The sequence below is a fragment of the Bactrocera latifrons genome, unplaced genomic scaffold, assembly GCF_001853355.1.
Source record: "Bactrocera latifrons isolate USDA-ARS-PBARC rearing strain unplaced genomic scaffold, ASM185335v1 scaffold_203, whole genome shotgun sequence".
In the NCBI taxonomy this organism is placed as follows: Eukaryota; Metazoa; Arthropoda; class Insecta; order Diptera; family Tephritidae; genus Bactrocera; species Bactrocera latifrons.
The window spans coordinates 170,766-192,583 of NW_017535553.1; the positions used below are offsets into that span (position 1 = coordinate 170,766).

Consider the following 21,818-nt stretch of genomic DNA (forward strand, 5'->3'; position numbering starts at 1 on the left):
TTTTATCGAGCGTATTGTGTGAAAGATTAAAGCCCACCGTGTACAAACTGATTGGACCTTATCAGTGTGGCTTTAGACCTGGCAAATCAACGACCSACCAGGTATTCACCATGCGTCAAATCTTGGAAAAGACCCGTGAAAGAGAATCGAAACACACCACCTTTTCGTCGATTTCAAAGCTGCTTTCGACAGCACTAAAAGGAGCTGCCTTTATGCCGCGATGTCTGAATTTGGTATCCCCGCATAATTAATACGGCTGTGTAAACTGACGTTGAGCAACACCAAAAGCACCGTCAGAATCGGGAAGGACCTCTCCGATCCCTTCGATACCAAACGAGGAGAAAATAATTCGAGCTGCAGAACTAAATAGAGAAGGTACCATCTTCTATAAGAGTGTACAGCTGCTGGCGTATGCCGATGATATTGATATCTCCAGGCTGGACAAGCAGGCGAAGCAAATGGATCTGGCAGTGAACGAGGGCAAGACCTCTCCTGTCATCAAACAAACAGTCGTCGCACTCGCGACTTGGCTCTCACGTCACTGTTGACAGTCATAACTTTGAAGTCGTAGATAATTTCGTCTATCTTGGAACCAGCGTAAACACCACCAACAATGTCAGCCTGGAAATCCAACGCAGGATAACTCTTGCCAACAGGTGCTACTTCGGACTGAGTAGGCAATTGAGAAGTAGGTCCTCTCTCAACGAACAAAAACTAAACTCTATAAGTCACTCACTTGACGACGACAACAACTGATGAGTCGACGGTTCGAGTTTTCGAGAGAAAAGTTCTGCGAAAGATCTATGGTCCTTTGCGCGTTGGCCACGGGGAATATCGCATTAGATGGAACGATAAGGTGTATGAGATATATAACGACATTGACATAGTTCAGCGAATTAAAAGACAGCGGCTACATTGGCTAGGTCATATTGTCCRAATGGACGAAAAGACTCCAGCTCTGAAAGTATTCGATGCTGTACCTGCCGAGGGGAGAAGGACCTTACTACGCTTGGAATATCCAATTTTCTCCACGTAGCGAAAAGAAGAAACGACCGGCGCGCTGTTGTTAACTCGGCTATAATCGCTTAAGCGGTGTCTATGCCATCTAAGAATTATTAGAGTATTCTGATTTTTTATTTGTTTTGACAGACCTTGACATTTAATTTTGGTTTACCGTTAAGACAAACGGGGCACCTGCTGTAGTTCATAAAATAATTTCTATATTAGTATTATCGGAACAGGTGTTCTACTTTACTGCGAAGTAACACAGGTGCATTCAGGTGTAGCACATATTCACGCCCKTATGATTTATGGGAGTAAACCATTTTCGTGTTTTGGTTTGTTTTATGGAAATATTCCAAAAAACCTAGCTAGTTTTCAAAAAGAATATAACTTCCGATATTTCTATTTCATCATCAAAACAATTTTCAAAATATTTTATGACCTTAGTGGAGTCATGACTCATGAATATGGGAAATCTAGGAGGAAGGTAGTATTTTGGCTCTACGAAACCGTAGTCAAGCCAATTATGTTCTATGATGTATTCGTCTGGTGAAGGGCGCTCGAAAAGGGTGCACTTGATCAAAAGCTTGAACGTCTCAAAGAGCTACTCTCAGCGGCAACTCCGGTGCACTACAGACTATACCAACTATAAGACTTAATGTCATTTCATACATAGCACCCATTGCCGGGAAGTGGAGTGAAGTCTAAGCTTCAGCGATTCTAGGTATATGAAGGGGTATTCCTGAAAACTTGGATCGCTGCGTCGCAGAGTTTACGCGGAACGGTTTTTTATCTGCTCACATACCGACCAGAAATAGCACCAAGTTACTTTATTGTCAGGCTCGTTAGAGGGCCAGGTTACGGCGGAAACGCTGGCTGCAAAGCAAATGAGACAATATAATAGACATCGAAATGGGAYCGAGTTGAAACTCCATTGGCTTCTTGAATTCTAAAACTGAACCAATGGACCGCGCGTGTACTTAGCAGCTGGTYTATGACCAGTTCCTGTGACTGCGAKGTCYTTTTTACTTAGAGTACAACGCAAGAGATCTACTAAACTAATTGSCCTGAGYAAAGYGAATTTRAAAAATTTGAGTTGAAAAATTTKTCGGACGCCAGTTGTYAAAGTTGTATGGAGGAGSGTGAGGTGGAAAMATCCAGGCACTTTCTCCACCATTKTCTACTCTTTGCAAAACTGAATCTGAATCATCTGGGTAATCTKATCTTCGGCGAACCAGAAGACATAACCGAAACTGATTTAGCCATCTCAACGAATTTGTGATAGGCTCAAAGCCCCTTGTGTATCTGTAAGGGTCTCATGAACCAGTATATTAGAGTTTGAAACGAACCGGTGTTCTAAGCTGTACAAGTGAGATTCTTCTTAGGATTGACCTTTTAAYCTAACATAAATACACAAGTATAAATACATATAGAACGAATAATTGGAATTGTTAATGCCACCCATTAGAGACTTGGTGTTGATCGCGTTGTGTGTTCTTTTCGCATACAAAAAACATGATTTGAAGGAGATGAATGGCTGATGTTCTCTTACAATTGGAAGCTCTATAAGTTGAAGTGAACAGTTGAGTGCTTCAGATTTATAAATTGACTTTTGTACTGAAGGAAAAACAGGAAAACTTTGATTTTATGATGAGATCCTCATTTTTGTCGATATTAGTAATTATTATAATTAGAAGTATTCACATTCCGCATATTTATAATAGCTCGTATTGATGTTAGAAACGGTAACCAGTTAATCCTCAGAGAAACACTACAGCTCTTGCTTTATTTTTCGAAATAAAGTTAGTCTTTCTCGCAGTAAAATTATCAAGTAAAGTGTTGAAAATACGCTCGCATATAAGAAACAAAACATAAACCTTGCCTACTTCAAATGTAGTGCGATTGTATATCAAATTAGATTTAAAGCTCTTTCAATTACTTTTTATTGTAATCCGATAAGGAAAATCTCACACTTGCAGTTAATAAGCTGAAGTACAGTACCGTTAATAGATTTACTAAATAATAATGAACAAGTGAACGAAGACAGAATTTTTATGATTAGATTTGTGATTTATGTTTTATTTGTATGGGATTTTGCTTTATGAGCGATTAGCAGATTCGGCCTTTGAAGTATTCGTTCAATTCTATAAAAGCCCTTACTGCGTCTGAAGAAAGCGTAGTTAGAGAACTGTTAATAGTGCGAGCAGTTAGTATTTACAATGAAAATCGCAATATTCTTTTTGGCCCTCGTTGGTTTGGCGACAGCCACGCAAGTCGCTGAAACATATGGTAAGCACACACCACACGTCGCTATGTTTAAGGTCAGGATCAGGAGATTATTTATCTTAGATCTATATAACATAGCAGATCTAGTGCTCGCACAGAATTTTTATGTGAAAAACACAACGAAGCTTTAATTTATGCTCATATCTCTTTTTATTCCAGCCGATCGTTCGCTCTCCAGCGTCGCTGTCGAGGCTATCGAGAACATACGTGATGAGATGCCTTGTGGTTTCCCCGGAGTCGGCATTCCTCCACTTGCCCCACTCAAGATTCCACACAAGGAAGTCAATATCGACACCGAGGCCTTGCAACTACAGGGTGTTGTTGAAAACTTCCGTTTGAACGGTATGGACGATTTCGATATTGATGAGATGAAGATCAATGCGGTCAGTAGCAAAGTGAACTTTCATTTCACTTTCCGCAATGTGAATGTCGATACACAGTACGACTTACGTTTGCTGTTGAAAAAAGCTGGCTTCACCATCAACTTGGTCGGCAGTGGCCCAGCCAAGTTCGCTGTTAAAAACATGAGTGTCAAGGGTGTTGTCAAGTACTCATTGGGTCTACTGACCGGTAAAATGAAGTTGAAGACCTTGGAAATACGCACACACATCGGTGATGTTGAATCCGACATTGAGGGTATCATGGGTGATGGTGGCATAAACGAGAAGCTCAACGAATATTTGGCTGAAATTGTCGAGGTGGCTGTTAATGAAAATGAAGATTTTATTACCGAAACCATCGAATCTCTGGCTGTACCAAAGGTCAACAGTGTTTTGGGTGACATATCTTTGGCTGACGTGATTGCTGCAGTGGGCGGTAATAGCGATGAGAAGGACAAGTGTATACCACCTAATTATTAAATGTAATGCGAAGAATATATTTCTTGTTTGAAATAAATTGTTTATATAGAATAAAAGCTTTATAAATTACTGGAAAAATGCCTAAGCGTTTTGGCGGGTGTCCACAAGGGGTTAGATTAGCGTTGGTTTGATGGATTGTTGCTTTTCTAAATTACTTTTTACAACAAATCTGAAAACTTCTAAGTAATACTTGCATAATATTTTATTATTTTCTGCTTTTAAGACACCAACGCAAAAAGTGGAGGGTGTAATAAGCCCTGTAGGCGCATACTGCAATGTTTACTACACAGCACTAACAAGGAATTAATTTGAACTTAAAATATTAAGTTGAGCGTTTAGACCTTTAATAGCTTGAGAGCAGAAATCAATGAAACTTTTTCGCAAGCACGCTTTCTTGTAAGAGATGAAAGTCTCTTAAAAAACGTAAGCTTTTGAAATATCGTTTACCAGATCTTTATTTTTGGCGATAATCCTATCAAAATATATGCGTTATACATTTTTTTAAACTAGGTAGTGACTCTTCACTGGAGCTAACTAAAACACAAAGCAGTTTGAGAGCTTTAGAGCTTTCTACTCGAGTTAATATAATTTTTTATTGTATTTTAGAATAAATACGTTTATTGAGTCATTAACGATATCCCTAATCCGCATGATAAGGAAATTTTCTTATCTAGCCTTATCGTTTAGTCGCAAGATTTTCACGTGATAATCCAGGTGAATTGCGAATGTTTGGCTGCCACCAATCGATCATTTTATTGGACGCACGAGTGATTAGAATTGTCTTAATGACTTTGTTTATTGGCGAACTTGTATTTGCAAATCTTAATGACATTTGACCAAGAATAACAAAACTTAGTGCGATTAATTAACGCTAAGCTACTATTGATAAACCGCTAATAATATACCAAAATGCTGGAATAAAATATTTATTACAAAAAAGCGTATAAAAAATAGGAAAAAATGAGTTTATCTTTGGCAGAAAGTGCGCAGCGTATAAAACCAAGCGGGTCGCCAGCCAAGGCATTTAGTTTCCTTGTTGTATCCGTGGCAAACGCATAGCGACGAAGTTATTTTCAAAAAAAAAATGAAGTTCCTGTTGGTGTTATTGGCGCTTGTTGTAGCAGCAAACAGCTACGAGTTTCAGGAGCGTTTGAACGGTGAGTTTGCCAGCCAACAAACACCACGTTGGTAATCGGTTAGTGAGACTTGATCTTGTTCAAATAGGAAGCTTATGTGTGCACACGTTTTGTGAAAGTCGTAGGCGCTCAGCTGGTGGTTTTTCTCACACTCATAAATTGTTGTATAAATTGGATATGTAGCAGTTATGATTTCCGAAATTAAATAAATCTTTAACATTGATTTAAATTGAAGTGTGAGTCGGGTTTTCAAGGAAATGTTGCAGAGGATAATTCATTGCTTTGTTAATCAACTACCAACTTCAGCTAGGAGAATTGTTATAAGTTGAGCGTTTAGAGATCAGTTCTGAAATTCTAGAAATATTTTTTTATTCAACTGTCCAGTGCTACCAACCATTATGTGTCATCCATACAAGTATAGCGTTGGTTTCATTTAACCAAAAATTATATTCAGGGAAGTTGAAAAAATTTACAGCTGTTCAAAAATAAATGAAAATAATGAAGAAATTCGTTGTATTTTGAAATTTTTGTATAAGAAAGGGAAGAATGGCCATGCAAGCCATCAATGAAATTTGTGAAGTTTACGGAGACGATGTTGTATCAGTTCGTGTAGAACAACAAGGGTTCGCTCGCTTCTGATCTGGAAATTTCGGTGTGAAAGATGCACCTTACTCTGTTCGACCTATCGTTGAAAAAGTAGAAGCAATTATGGAAAATATTGGCCAGGAACGTCACTTAAGCATCCATGATATCGTTAAGGAACTTAACATTCATCATCAAACGGTTTTGAATAATTTAAAACGGCTGGCTACAAAAAGAAGCACGAACCATTTCTGAAACGAATGGTAACAGAAGACGAAAAGTGGATCAAATACGACAATAATGTGCGAAAAATACCATGATCCCAGCTCAACAAATGATCGCAAAGCCAGGATAGATGCTTTTAAAGGTTATGCTGAGGGTTTGGTGAGATTTGAAAGGATTCATCCACTATTAGTTGCTCCAGCCTGGTCGAACGATTGATTCTACCTTCTACTGTGAACATGATGATGAGAGTGAAGCAAGCAATCGAAAACAACGGTCAGAACTCATCCATAGAGGCGGTGTCTTTCATCAGGACAACGCTAGGCCACACACATCTTTGATGACTCAGCAAAAACTGGGAGAGCTTGGCTTGGCAATTTTGCCAAATTTTAGTTTTTCGAGCCACCAAAAGCTATTAATTTAGCTATTCATTGCGTAGTTTGAGATAAGGCAATTCCATTTTATTTTTACATATTATCGGTCGGGAAATAAATCACATTCAACGTTCGTTTTGAAGATTAGCATTCAACAGAATGGCCAATAAAATGTCACTTTGAAATAACAAACTATTTACTTTCTTTCAATAGGTTACGATCGCTCCTTATCCAGTCAAATTACCGATTATATTGAGAACATACGCACGCAAATGCCATGCGGTTTCCCAGGGCTCGGACTGGGGCCATTGTCTCCGGCACGTCTCTCACACCGCCATATCGCGCTCAACTCAAGTGGTTTAGTGTTGGCAGGCGAAATTGACGATTTCACACTCTACGGACTGGATGACTTTGACTTCTCGGTAAGGATCGGTGTACTGCTCAGCAGAGTCACCTTCGATTTCCACTGGCATAAAGTGCATTTCGTTACTGACTATAAAATGCACATGAACACTGGCAATAGAATAAATGCGGGACGCAATGGTGGCGCCAAGTTTGCCATTGAGGATTTGAAAATTGTCGGCTCGGCCAAATACAGCATTATCGGCAAGGTGCGCTTAAGGGAGTTCAAGGTTAGCGCCACCATCGGTGATGTGAATTCGGAAATAGAAAGTTTGTCAAAGATCAAAATTGTTAACAAAAAGTTGAACCAGATCATTGAGGAGTGGATCTTGTTGGCGGTGAATGAGAACACCAGTGAAATGGAGGAGATGGCGAATGACTTTGTAGTGCCATTTGTTAATGACTTAATAGGAGATGCGACGTTGTTTGACATAATAGCGAAAATTGGTGGTGGAAGTGGTGGTGAAGGTGGAAATGGTAATGGGGAATCAGAGAAATGCATTCCACCAGTAGTGGCGTTGACCGACGCAATATGAAATTGCACAAACCAAAGACATAGTTACGTAGAAAGATTTGAAGATGCTCAGGACGCAAGTAGTAGAGCCAAATTTTATGAAAAACTTTCTGCAGTAGGGAAATACTAAAAAAAAAATATTGCAATTAAAAATAAAATAAAGTTTAAATAAAATAAAGAATAGGTTAAATATAATAAAATAATAATTTTTATTTAAACGGTTACCCATGTAGGATTTTCGGAAAGTAGAATATTTGCATATACAGTCGTGGACAGTGAAATGGCACACTTGGAGCATGTAGGGGAAACAAGAAGAATAAATAAAAGCCGCTAACGCTAAAAGTTGTGGAAATCAAGTCAATTCACTAAAGAAGAAAATTAAAAGAAAACAAGAAAATTAAAATCCGATTTGAGGCCTTTCTTTTAAAACTATGCTGTTTTCTCTGTGCATGACTGTATGTGAAAATATGCTCCGACAATTTTAAGTTGGTTCAGCAAATAGTTTCGGAGGTATACGCGTATTCGTAAGCATTTTTGAACTTAGTGTCATCGGTAACCCAAACTTCAACAAGCTTTTCTCGAAACGCTATTTTTAGAGTCGGATAAGAAAGTTTTTCCGTAACGGCGAACGAACGACATGAAATTTCACGACCTTCTTAGCTATATGCTCAATTATAATTTAAACAACTCTATAGTGAAAAATTTTCAAAAAAAAAAATATTTTTTTTTGGGAGGCCCTGATTTTCTCAAGATCGACATTTTGGCCAGTTTTGCGCACATTACCTATATTCAAATAAAATAATAACTTTTGTTTGGTTTTCGGAATTGAGATAATTTTAGGCGAAAAAATCTTCATCGCCAGACAACTTTTTCGTCGGTCCTCCTTGAGATCGGCTACAGGATTTAAGGAATCCAAATTTTTTTGCCAAATTAAACAGATTTTAAGTTGGCCAAAAATTTTCCTAATTTATGTTATTTTTTTTTTAATTATGAAATAGAATTCCCCTTCAAAAATAATTCACGAAAAGTATAGTTTAGTTCACTTGAAAATAAAAGCAAAAATTGTGTTATTTCATTACATGGCATACAAAGCAACTAAACAAATTTTAGCAAGAATACGCGCCACCTAGCACGTGCAACAACCGACCAAAGTACATTTCTACAGAAATTTCCCAAACACAGGGTACACCTCATGAATATTTAGCTATTGTGAACTGGTTTATAACTTGACTAAAGCAATCGCAAAATGTAACTAAATATTACCCTAAGTACAGGGTGTGCAATAAGCGAGAAATTTATAACTGAAAGGAAATTTTCAGGCTCATAACAAAGCACGCAGCGAACGTCCATCATAACAAAATAATTTTGCGGTCATGTTTAACCCATTCGTTTATATCCTCCCCGCCACATTTGTACAAAAGTATCTCGATTGCATTGCAAAATCCTTTTTGCAAATACTTGAACATTCTTCCTTTTTTCCGGTTTGTCCACTTGCAAACGCACTTAACGTCTGCCTCCCATCTTTTTATTAGCTGAATATACGCTGAAAGAATTACGTTTTTCAAATGGTCAACCGGGCTGCCGGCTTGCTGGGCATGGATATCAAATAAAATGAAGTGAAAAAAGTAGAGCTTGCATCTTCCGCGTAGCTTAAAGAATTTCTATCCAAATGGTCAACTCTGCTTCGTTATCGTTTTCTTGTGGTTTCCCTCTTAAAGTGTGCAAAATAAAAAATGAAAAGTTTGAATGAAATGAAGGAACCGAAAGCGATGGGAAAGACAAACGGATATTTCCAGACATTTTGTAGGGTACTTGAGTTTTTGTGTGAAGTGCATTCAGGTGTGAAATATTTGGTGGAAATTCATGTTTAATGGCAACGAAATGGTTAGGTTCAATTTAAGGCTATCAATGTAGAATGTATGACTATTGATTGTAATACTATAATTAAAAGAAATTTGATACTTAATTGTTTGGAAAGAGCTTTTGGAAATCTATTTTTACACCCTGAACTAGGCGAATTTTACTCTAAATACTCTGATGAAAAAATTCTACTAAAACTCAATCAGGCTGAAAATTGAGGTCATCTTAAAGATATTAATATTTCATAAGATTTCAGTATGGAGAGCCATAAAAATTCGTAAGGTAGTACCAATGATACCATATGCACAAGTCATAATTGAAATGTTAAATGGCAATTTGTCAAAATTTCGCCCCAAGACAACAAAAAGGGGCGAAATAAATGAAATTATTTGCATTCAAAGAGTATGGGTCGATAACTGCACCCCTGCTAAAAATGTCTGGCAATAGGAGGTAAAATTTTGATTGAATGAGAAAGTGATGCACATGAGTAAGCAGAAACTGAAGCACTTGCAATCATAGCATTATGCTCATGTAAATCTTTTCTGCATACTTTCCTGAAAAGTTCGAGCCATTCACATGTGATTAGGCGAAATATGAGAAGGCAAGGAAGGTGACTGAAAGGTACAATATACCAAAGTTTACAAAAGAATATTTTTGGTTGGGAGCAATATTTTAATGCACAAAATTCTATACAACCAGACGGCGGTGTAAAATTATATTCTTCTTAGAAGAGAACTAAACTTTTAACGGCTGCGAAGGCTGAGTGAGGCAGTTGTGACGCAAATGTTGGAGGAGAGTATTGAAAGATGTGGAAATGAAAATTTTTGCGGACAAATTTGTAGTCTATAGAATAATTTTTTTTTTAGAAACTTTTCATGAAACAGTGTTAAGTGATACAGGATTTTTAAGAAAAATATGTTTTTTTTTTACTAAATTAAAGAAATTTGGTTGCCAGCTGAACGTGGTAGAAAATGTAAAAACCAACCCATTTATCGGCAAACAGAATGTTAAGAAAAAAGTCTTTGTGCCAAAGCAAGTTAAGTGCGAAAAGCATAAAAGAATTGCAACGAAAACGAAATCAAAACGAGCACAAGTGCCGCAGCATATTTTATTAGCTGCAACTGAAGTGACAATAGTCTCAACTAGTCGCCAGTTGTAGTGGGATGCCGTTACTCTCTTGCTTTTATTCACGGCAGCACAGCCAAATAGACAGAATCGCTAAAGACAACGACATCCGGCGAGAAGCTGCCAGAAGGTGGCGGTATGCCACCAATACCTAGGACGTCATGCCGAAGCGGTGTTGGCATGTGTATTCAGCGTCTATATGTCGCCGCCAAATTCTAGGAAATGAAATGAATATTTATTTGCAGTTGAACTTTGTAAAGAGTAAAGAAAAAACAATAAAAACGATTTCAATAGAATGTTAGTAACTTTTTTTTTGAATTTTCGACGCGTCACTAAATTGAAATTTATTGCCATACGCATTAAGGCTCTGCTGTCGGCAGGTTTGGTTGCCTTTGGAGGCTTCTAAAGTACTTTTTGGTGGAAAAAAAAACAGTTTTGAAGGATATGACTTATATATATGACCATATACGTATAATTAAATGCAATTAAAGGCATACAAATTTCTTTTCAAAATCGAAAATTAAAAAAATAGTTTTAAAAATTTCGAAAAATTAAAATTACAATTTTTCTCATTCTACATAAAAATTTTCAAAATAAAAAAAAAATATATATAAAAATTTAAATAAAAAATTAACTCTTTCTACATGAAAGCTTCTAACAAATCATTAAATAATATGCACCTTGTACAAATACCATTGCTGATTTCGAGTTTTTAACAAAGGTTTCCACAGTGCTTATGCTCTCAAAAATTTCCCCACAGTCTTCCCCTCTCACGCTCTAATCACTACTTGCTGTCTGCGTGAAAAGCACGCCTACTTGAAATTTCACTTTCTTTTTCATTTGTCACGCACACAAAGGCCAACAGACGGCAGTTACCCGCCTCGAGGCAAGTGAAAAAATTCTTACTCCCACTTCTCCCGCTCCTTGGGGGAAAGTGAATCTGTCTAACATGCTTCTCACCTGCCACGCCAGTTTTCGAACTACCGAAAGTGCATGGCGATTTATTAAAACCACGTTCTGCGCCATCGGTGGAAAGGTGTGCGCCAGTGTTGCATGTTGTAGTAGCAGGAAATTTGGCAGTCAAGAGTTGTGCATAATACTTAGTGACAATAACTTATGATCCAATAAAACTGTCTCGCTCGTCGTTTTCCTTTGCACACCTTTCTTCGCACAGAGTTCTCCGTTTGTCAACCGACTGCATTGAATTGCCGGAAGCCGTTCAAATTGAAATATTAATCTCTCTAAGCTGGAAGGCAGGTAAGAAGGTTTTAATAGCGTTGGGAAAGTCGATGAGCTTTTATGTATTTGACATTTCCATTTTTATCTAAAATATTTGGAAATAACTATTACGTTTGGCACGAAGTTTAAAACACCCAGAAGGAAGACCGTAGGCTCCTGGGTCTGTATATACGCGAACCTCAGTTTTTATATATCAATCTGAAATTTAGCATACGTCTTTTTCTCCACAAGAAGCTGCTTATATGTCGGAACGGCCGATTTTGGATCACCTATATAGCATTTAGCTGCAATACAAACTGAACGATCGGAATCGAGCGCTTGTATGGAAAGCTTTTTCATTTGACGAGATTTGGCGCAGGTTATTATCTGAGGGAATGGTGTAATCTCCGAAGAAATTGTTCAGATCGGATCACTATAGTGTATAGCTGTCATACAAACTGGCCGATGGAAATCAATTTCTTATAAGGAATCTTTTTTTTTTTCTTGTTTTATTAATATTTATATTTTTTCGAGATTTAGCTCGAAACTTGTGAAGCTTTTGAAGACAAATATTGCTTTAAATATTTTTTTTTTCTTTCAGAAACATACAATATATTCCCCTAAACCATAAATACATCCATATATGGCGTACAGTTTTATTGTTTATGGGACAATTTATCATTTATCACGAAGAAATTCCAATTGTTTTCGTAATATTCAAGTGAAATTTTTATATTGAAGCAAAGCAACGACAATAATGCGACTCTGTGGTCACTACAAATAAGTATGTGCTTAGCGTCTTAAGGGCACACTTGTGAGCAACGTTCGACGACGCAGTTAGCATAAGTGGGCCTGGTTGTTTTGCTCAGAATATTTGAAGTTGACTTCAGAAAAGTTGAAAATGCATGGAAAGTAGCAAAAAGTCACATGACGGCAGCAGACGACAACAGTTTCCATCTGATTTATGCCGCAACCAGCACAAAACTATTGAACTGAGAATACGCTAGAGAAATAGAAACTAAAAAAGGATGAGTGAAAGAGTACTGTGTAGGAGAAATTGATGGAAAACGGTAAAACTGAATGCATTCAGCAACTCAATAGTGATTTCATGAGCTTGCGATTGTTCGACCGTTAGAAATGCGAGTTCGGCAAATATTCCAATACATGAACAGCGCAGATGACAAGTAACAACAGCAGCTTTTATATACAATATTATATATATCTTATCCGCCAGAAATGTGTTGGCTTCCTTCGACTCTCTCACTAACCCAACTTTCTCACACCACTAAACTGTAAAGCATAGTTTGAAAATTTATGAGAATTTGTTTGGTAAACTCGAAACTTTGACCCTCCAAAAGGCAACATTTTTGTGTGTCGGCCAAGTCATGCGAGTGTGTCCGCTGTATGTGTTTGCTTGCTGTACAATTGAATGTGTTGTTATTATTTAAAAAAAAAGAAGTAATAGAAATTTTCAAAATTCTACAGGGTCTGTATGCGCTTCACTTCATGCTTCGTCCACAGCTTTATTGCAGGGGTGGACCGAATGTGTAAAATGTTAATGGCATGTAGAATTAATGTATTGCTTGCAATAAAAATGCCAAAACTATTTCAAAGTAAATATTTATAATAGTTGCGCAGAATGCGAACGATACTGGAATGCTTTTGTATGACAGCTGTATGCTATAGTTGTTCGATCTGAACAATTTCTACGGAAATTGTAACAATTTTTATGATAATCTGTACCAAATTTCGAAAAGTTAGCTTGCCAAATAAAAAAGTTTGCCATGCAAAGCCTTAATTTTGATCGATGGGTTTGTATGGCAGCTATATGTTATAATAACACGATACCGGCGCTTCAAACAAATGAGCAGCTTCTTGGGGGGAAAAGGACATGTGCAAAATAACAGATCGATATCTCAACAACTGAAGCATAAATACTCGCATATAAAGACCGAAGAAGAGTCCACAGCCAAGACATAATCAACTCCTCACGTTATGCTAATCCATTATATATCATATATACTTTGCAGGGTCTCCGACGTTTACCACTTCAGGGCAAACTTAATATAATCTGTTCTGGCTTTAAATATACCGTTAGTGGTATAACAACATTACTTTATAGTATAACAATAGATATAGTCCCACCATCGCTGCAATCAGTCGCTTACTGTGCTAAAACTTGTTTTCTAATTTCCCAGCAAAGTCGGCTTAAGTGCCCTTGCGCCACACATCTAATTCAAAGTTTTCCTTTTAGCACAATCTTTAACTAATTAGCGGCGGCCAGGTAACGCTGCAAATCATGCCTGCACTTGTATTGCATTTCACGCTCACTACTTTTTTACTACTCACTACACTCATTTACGGGGCTTTACGAGTACCGCTTCAAGTGCCGCCACTCGTTTCATGCCTCAGTCCAATTAGCGTCACGCCAGCGACTACAATGTAATTACCGACCGCAATTGCCACTCGGAGCGAATGTCAGTGAGCAAGTCACCCAAACTATTTCATTTTGCGCCAAAATGTATACTACAAATTATTGGCATTGGTGTGATATTTGCGCATTGTAAGCGCGAGGAACGCCGCGCAAACAAACTTAAGCGCCAATTATGTATGAATTTTGCATAAATGAATATTTTTATAGGTGTCATTAGGGGAATTTTACTGCATCCCATCAAATGGGGATATGTGAAAAATATTTTAATGCACACCAATTCCTGTGGTCTCATATGCGTTTGGAAAGCCAGCAGCAATGGAAGTGAAAATAGTTTATAGCTACCCTGCAGTAAAAGGCACTAGGTTTCACTGAAATAGGAAAATTTTCATAAATAATCGCCGATTGTTAAAGTCCATACAATTTTGTAAATGTACATTATTTTAATTTTATTTTTTTTTATAAAATGCGTCTAAAACAAAAAACAATCGCGGGCATTTGATATTTTTTACTAGTAGTAAGGGGTTCTCCCTTAATGACACCAAGAACTCTAAGTAAAAAAATTTGGCAATAACTTTGAATTCCGCGTCGAATTTTAAGTGAAATTTTTTTCTCAATAACTTGCAACTGCCTTACAAGGTAGCTACTCGCTTGTGCTCTTGGTTGCATGTGTAGCAAGTTCTCCCGGCAGCAGCCAAAATGCGGCATTTGCGAATCTCATCAGCCGCAGCGTTGCATACTTACAGGCGCACTTGACTTGTGTGCTGGTTATGTGGTAATTTGAATTTGTTGTCCTTCGGTTTACTACACGTTTCTGCACTCACGCCATAGACACGTAGAGCTTTGCTCATTTTTCAGTGTATTTTGTGGCTTTGGTGGCATGTCAAAACGGTGTTGCAGCTACACATACACATGTATATGCCGTTCCATTTGCGTAAAGAATTTGTTGGCGTATGAATATGCGAACATGTGCGATTCTCGGTAGCAATTCAATGCAGAACTTTCCTTGTTATAATGAAAGCGCAGTCATTAAACATGCAACGGTAAATATTGTGGCTTTCGAAAGTTTGGTAATAAAAGCAGGCGTGTAGTAGTTAAAGATGGTTTGAGCTCATTTGAATACACAGTGACATAAAATTGATGAAGTTGAATTCTCTAAAATATCCTGCCTCTTCATTTAAAAATAGTGCTAAAATAATATATGAAAATAATCTCTCAACTTTGCGTTTAGAAATCCTAAAGCATCCACCAATCACTTCTGCTGATAAAAGAAAGCACTTCAACACTTCGGCATAATGGCCACTTATCATTACGGCCATTTTATTAATTTTCTGACTAAACGAACACGTTTCGTAACTTCGTAAAAAATGCATAAACTATTGCAAGCATTTATATGTGGACAAATAAATCAGCACAGAAAAAAAGCAAGAGTGAGAGGACGGCTAGTCCAAAACACATCCGCGGCGCTCGAGCGATACATCCTTGGCCGGCGAAGAAACTCTCTTCACCCAAATAGTGTGTGTGGTTAGGTATTTGTATGTGATTGGCTCGGCGCTCTTTGTTGCGCTTTTTTCGTCGATTATCAATTCATATCACGCCAACAAGCGATTCAGCACGATCTTAGCAGGCAACAGCCAAACAAAGCAGAGCTGCAATGAATGACAATAACACCATATAACGGGGAGGGGGCGGAGATGGGCGCCACCGAACAGAGTTTGGCGTGCAAAGAAAGCAGCGCTATTTCCTTACAAAGTATATATTTGCTTGAACTGACAGTTCGGCTGGCCACTGCAGACAACGCTGAAAGCCTTTCAATCGGTTGATTGAAAAGTAAGAACAACAAACACAGCGGGTATCCACGGCGGGTTGAAGAGATAACGGACAAAGTTTGCAGACGCCGGCAGACAAGCCCACGCCAGTGCGGTGTTTAGCGAGGTGTAGATATGTCTGCAGCTCATTGAGGCAGGTTGAGTTGTAGCAAAATCGCAGGGGAAGCGGAAATAAGCGCTAAACCGAAATTGCGAAAATTGTATAAAATTGAGGTCGACATTTAAGGGTCGTTCGCTTGCCATTTTTCTGCTTGAAATTTATTTTTCCTCCCCTACTGTGTTTGCTACGCCCTCTCGTTTGTATTGACCTGGTTACGTGCGCGGAGTCGAGGCTGAACGTTTAGTATCCGTCCGCCGCTCTTCGCAAAATACTTATATTAGAAGCAGAAATGGAAAAATTTGCTTGGGGAATAGGCAAGGACGCAAATGTGTTGTGTACACGCGCTCCTGAGTTGCAAAGCTAATAATTTCCAAAGTGGAAATGTGAAAGTGGAGCAGTAGACGAAGTCGGAATTGCAAAATGTATTTTCGCAATTACGCTATATTTTTCCGAACCAGTAGGTTCGCACAATGCAACGCTGTGGCGCAGTTCATTAGAGTAATCCATAAAGAGCTTTCCATTTTGAAGTATTCAAAGTTAGATAGAACCAATGGCATTGATAAATTTTAATATACTGTAAGGTGCTACTGAGCCAATGTGATCTTGACTCCGAAACATCGATCTAAGGGTCTTAGGAGTTTCCAGCTCCATATCGCAAAACCGGAAGTTTGCCTAAAAGGCTAGATTCATGTTGAACAAGTACTACTTGAGCTTACAATAACCAGTGTAAAGGGCGACTAGTAGCCGCAATTTGTATTTCGGGAGGTTGATTACGTTTTTCAATCTGCTGAAATTCTAACAATCCATCAGCAACTTGGGCTTGCACATGCTTTAGAGTTGCTGCCAATATTTGTCCCTAGCTACTCCTACCTCCTTTGTGGTATGAGGACAAACCGTAAATACAGGGTTCCGGTACTACATTTCTAGTGAAAGCTGCAAAACGGGCAAGCTCGTCTGCTAGTTCATTCTCGGCTATAACGCTGTGTTCTTTTCGTATTCACGACAGAGTCTGCAGTAGGGTCATCTAAAGCCTTGACACATGTTCATCCCACTATTGAGATAATGGATTGCAGGGCCTCATGAACTACATAATCTGATCAGAAGTGGTGTAGCTGGGATCCTTCTATCGACGGCTACCAGCTTGGCACCGGGATATACTTCTCAACCTTGATTGATTCCGGCTGCCACTGATGTTGTTGCCTTCTTGGAGCTAAACTTAGAAGCAGATCCAGTTCTAATACTAACCTTTGTATCTAGACCAGCTAAGAGCTCCCGTCTTTGTGCACGCTCTCTTAAATTTCGTTGCGAACACTGTCATTTTATCGCTACAAGCTCCTCCCGGCATTTTTGCAGGAGATCTGGAACCCCCTGTCCTTTAGTTAATTTGATAAATTTGAACTTTGATTCACTTGTGTAAGGAGAAAAAAGATTCGCTGGTGCTCGACCGCCGATTTGCAAGCAAGGGTATCGTATTACGGAAAGCGTTAGGTATCCCTAAGCTCCATTCGAGACTGCCCAAAACGACATCCAAATATAGAGTCAAACAGGAAAAATAAATAAATTAAAGATTTCTTTCTGTAACCAAATTGTGTTATAACAAAAATGCATCGGAGCAATAAAGTGAAGTGTAGAATTGCTGAGTAAATTTGTCGTTGGAATCTACATAAACCGTTGAGTGATGCCTGCCTTCTGCGTGAAGAATACAATAAAGTTTAAGAAAGCGTGAAAGGAAATATTTTAGATGCATTGAAAATGCAAAGTGCAATTGAGTAGACGCAAATTGCTTGAACATTAACGGCAAACAACGATGGAGTCTTCTGTCTAGGGAAGAGAAGAGCAGCAACCAAAATGTTAAGAAGCTGGCAAGCAAACAGCCAAGGCGAAATGGAGCATTTGCGTCAATGGAGACAACTTTTCACAATTAAAGTGATGCTGAAATAAGAGTGGACCAAAAAACTACATAAAAACAGACTTTAAACACATTTAGTGGTTTGGCAAGAAAAAAAACTGTCTAAAGCGTCTTTAATACAGACAAAAATTGCGAAAATATTAAAAAATCAAATACATACTTAAATTTCAAGCAAAAGTAGTGGCCAAAAACAGAAAATTAAAAGCAAGTTAAAAAAAATACGATGAAATACTAAACCTTAGCGCTTTGACAGCCCACGGTGTATAGAGAAATTAAGCAGAAGAAAATAAAATCTTCAATCTGACACCGAGCAGAAGCCGAGAATAGCAAATTGTTATCCTTCCGAGAGCAGGTGAACATTCGCCACAATGCGTTGGCGGCAGGTGGGCAAAAAGAGAAGAGAAATGCAATAAAGCCGGTAAGGAAATCTTGCTGTAGAGGAATTCTGGTAAATTCGACAGCGTTCCGACAATAACAATATTAATGCCAAATTAAAAACGAGGCGAATGTACGAGAGGCAATATTCAATAGGAAGCAAATGAATTAAAACTCTAAAAGTATTTGGAAAGAAGGTACACAGGAGAAGGTCCAAAATGATTGCCGAAAAACCATATGTGAATAACATCAGTTTCTCAGTCAGTAAAAGGGACAGGAGATCTGATGGGTCCCGGTGCTCTGCAAAAATGTTCTGTATATATTTTTTTCAACAACTCACTACAACCATCCCCGCTCGTCAATTTTTCTCTACGTTCATGTGTAGAGCGTACTCCAGAAATGTCACAGTTTTTTCTCTTCACTCATAACTTGCAGCCTTACGATTAATATGTTAATAAGATCTTGATTTAGGACTCAATTTGATATTCATGCTTAATTATTATTTCTTCCATATTTTTTTTTAATGTCAACAATTTAAATATGGATTTTGTGAAGCATAAAAAAGAAATTCTTTAAAGCCTCTACTATTTGTTTATTACAGCTTTTAATATAATTTCAACAATTTTTTCTTCCTTCCACTTTGGCAACTCAGCTCCTCAGCGGAGCAGTTAAAAGAAAAACAATTCAATTTTTAATGTCAACATAATGACGCGAAGGTTCAAATAGACCGAAAAAGCAAGTCGAATTTTCGAAGTGCAAAAGCGACGGAAGCAAACGAATTTCCATTCAAATTGCTCGCTGTCGCTATTAGTTTTTCATGTTGACATGCGACTTCTGCGGAAGCTGTTTTGCTGCACGCGCAGCGTTAGAGTAATGGCATAAAATTATAGACTTTACTTGTTGTTAACCCCCCCAACACAAACGCACAAAAAGACACCAAAAACAGCAGTAACGGTATTTCGCCTTATTTTCTAGCAACAAACTACATACAACGGCGAGCTTGTTTCGAAAATCAACAAGCCAACACCAGGCAAGCAAAGTAAACTACAACAACAACACTGGCGTCAGCACTCGAAAATTCGGCGCGCTTTTCGTTTATTACGTCTTGTCGTTTTAATAAACCGAAGCATACTTTAAGGCGCAATAGCCGGAGGCAGTAGAGCGCGCATAGATTGCTGAGCAAATGAAGCACAAGCAGAAGAAATGTGGGCAGCAACAGCAAGAAGATGTTACCGCTCGAATTTAGCGATGTTAAATATTAAATAACGGCATTTCTTGACTTTTTTGGAGCTCCGAAAATAGGATTTCGCGTTCTGCGCTATTAAAGGTTATTTAGGGTTTATTAAAATTCAACTACTGAGTCTAGGTTTACGTTTCAGCACTTATTGCATTGTAAAAAACAATAAACTTTTTTTATGCATAAATTAATTAGCGGCAATATTTTCACGAAAATAATGTAAAAAAAATTTTGGAAAAAAAAACTCACATATCAGTCGAGTTTAAAAAAATTTTTGTCAAAAATTTTATTCGTTCGATCATTATTTTGTGAATATCTCCAGAACACCGCGTGAAAAATTCAAGTCGAACAAACTTATTCCCATCGACTCCGAAAAAAGCATTCAAGTTTTGGGACTTTTTTAACACGACTTTAACCTTTATGCTGCTTATATTTTTCTACTTTTTTCGGTTTATTTTGTGCTTTACTCAAATTTACATTGCCACCTAAAAGTAATGAAACTGCACTTAACCTCAACTTACAGGAGAATTCACTTGCTGCAGTTGACGCCTCGCTTCCACAAAGTCATCTCAGTAGCTGCAGCAATCTAACTAACCTTGTGTACTGTGCTGTTCGGGAGCTTTGCTTTCCTCAAACCGAACTTGGGCGCATGCGGCGGTGTCTGCCACTTGTTGTGGCACAATACCGTCTACGCCACATCGACATCATAAATATTCAAGGCGCATTTCATCACACGCGTCAGTACTGGTTTTACTGCCATGCACTTGCTGCTTCTTCTTCTACGTCTGCCAGTTACTTTACTACAACACAACAACACGACTCCGACTGTTAAAGGATGATGTCGGTTAATGTCGTCAATTACTTGTGCTGTCTTAGTTGTGTGAGGTGTGTCAGAAGAGTTATGTTGTGGCAGTTTGTAATAAGGTATTGTGTGGTAAAGGTAATACCAAAAGGTGTAGAAATATTATGAGCTTACGGTTTTTTTGCAACTTTAGCTGGATGCTTTGAGAGACTTAAAATTAGTAACAATAATAAAAATTAGTAGACAGTAGATGGCGCTAGATGGCGAATTAAAAATCGATATGATTTTTAGTTGGCCGAAACCTTCAAAGGCCAGTGTATAATATTGATAGCTATCAAATCAATAGTTGGGAAAAAATACAGCTAAAGTATAAACCCCCCTTGATGACGAGGTTCCGGACACTCTTCTAGCAAAATCCATTATTTGATTAGTAAGCTAAGTTGGATGCCCAAAACAGATTCTTATCGACGGAAACATCAAAAAACTCGACAAAATAATTTTGGATGACCGTAGGGTGAAGTTGTTCGAGATAGCAGACACTTTAAGGATATCAAGTGAAAGTGTATATTGTAACATTCACGAATATTTAGATATAAGAAAGTTCTGTGTAAATTGGTGCCACACGAGTTCACTTTTGACCAAAAATAATGACGAGTTGATGATTTCGTGTAGAGTTTGGAGATGTTTTAGGATAATAAACCCGACTTTTTCCGTCGATACGTGAGATTGGATGAAACATGGCTCCATCATTTTACCCCGAAGTCTAATCGACAGTCATACGAATGGACTGAACACGATGAACCCGCTCCAAAGCGTGGAAAAACGCAACAATCCGTGAACAATGTTACTTTAGGATAAGTATGGAGTAATTTTTATTGATTCCCTTGAAAAATATGTTCGCCGAGTAGAAATTTTCGTAGAATGAAGAGGTGACCGCCGGAAATTGAGGCTTATTTTGGAGCAAAGAACAAATGGTATCGAATATTAGGCAAATAAATAAAATAAAAAATAAATAGGCACCTCTTACGCGGTTATAGCTTAGATTACAACAGTGAAGGCTGTTTTATTCCTTTCATTGTGGATGGTTTTTAAGTGGCGAGTCCCAAACGTCAAAGACCTCACGATCAGTTCAAGCTTCTATTCTAAAAGAATGCTGATCTTTTAGTAACTCTACGATTGAGAACTCACTTATAAATGTGATTCGTGACTTTCTCTCTCACTTACTCACCTTCTTGTAATAAAACAAAAAAAAAAAAATAAAAATAAAATAAAAAATGTTCGAAAAATGTTCTCTTTACAAAGGAGATTGAAAGAATATAAACTGATGTTGGAGCAAAATTACTTTTAAAGTTCTTCAAAAGCATTCCACGTGAATACGTCGAGCAAGCAACTGCATCAACATAGAGAAATTAAACTTTTAACTAGTTCGTTACTTATACGCGATGTAGCGTTAAATCCTTTCGGAAAAAGCGGCTAACAACTGGCAGCGAAATGGCAACTTGCAACAGTTGTTTCAGCAAACTGCGACGACAATTGTGAATACTATCAACAACC

The 21,818-nt window shown here is 38.0% G+C and overlaps 3 protein-coding genes across 5 annotated transcripts in view; 2 read left to right on the plus strand and 1 right to left on the minus strand.

Annotated features, from left to right (window-relative positions):
• The window catches only part of LOC108968122 (centaurin-gamma-1A), a 262,919-nt gene that overhangs the window by 126,678 nt on the left and 114,423 nt on the right, over positions 1-21,818 (minus strand). The window lies entirely within an intron of this gene.
• Positions 3,182-4,217, plus strand: LOC108968128. Its single transcript, XM_018931923.1, has 2 exons — positions 3,182-3,291; positions 3,448-4,217. The coding sequence occupies exons 1-2, from the start codon at positions 3,222-3,224 to the stop codon at positions 4,146-4,148; spliced, it is 771 nt and encodes a 256-aa protein (XP_018787468.1). The 5' UTR covers positions 3,182-3,221; the 3' UTR covers positions 4,149-4,217.
• LOC108968126 lies at positions 5,197-7,509 on the plus strand. Its single transcript, XM_018931920.1, has 2 exons — positions 5,197-5,305; positions 6,676-7,509. The coding sequence occupies exons 1-2, from the start codon at positions 5,233-5,235 to the stop codon at positions 7,398-7,400; spliced, it is 798 nt and encodes a 265-aa protein (XP_018787465.1). The 5' UTR covers positions 5,197-5,232; the 3' UTR covers positions 7,401-7,509.

What these genes read in the sequence shown, in the direction of transcription:
- LOC108968128 (XM_018931923.1), top strand. Translation starts at nt 3,222, where the DNA reads ATGAAAATCGCAATATTCTTTTTGGCCCTCGTTGGTTTGGCGACAGCC. An exon ending in GCAAGTCGCTGAAACATATG is followed by an intron (nt 3,292 to 3,447) that starts GTAAGCACACAC and finishes TTTTTATTCCAG; the next exon opens with CCGATCGTTCGCTCTCCAGC.
- LOC108968126 (XM_018931920.1), top strand. Translation starts at nt 5,233, where the DNA reads ATGAAGTTCCTGTTGGTGTTATTGGCGCTTGTTGTAGCAGCAAACAGC. An exon ending in GTTTCAGGAGCGTTTGAACG is followed by an intron (nt 5,306 to 6,675) that starts GTGAGTTTGCCA and finishes TTCTTTCAATAG; the next exon opens with GTTACGATCGCTCCTTATCC.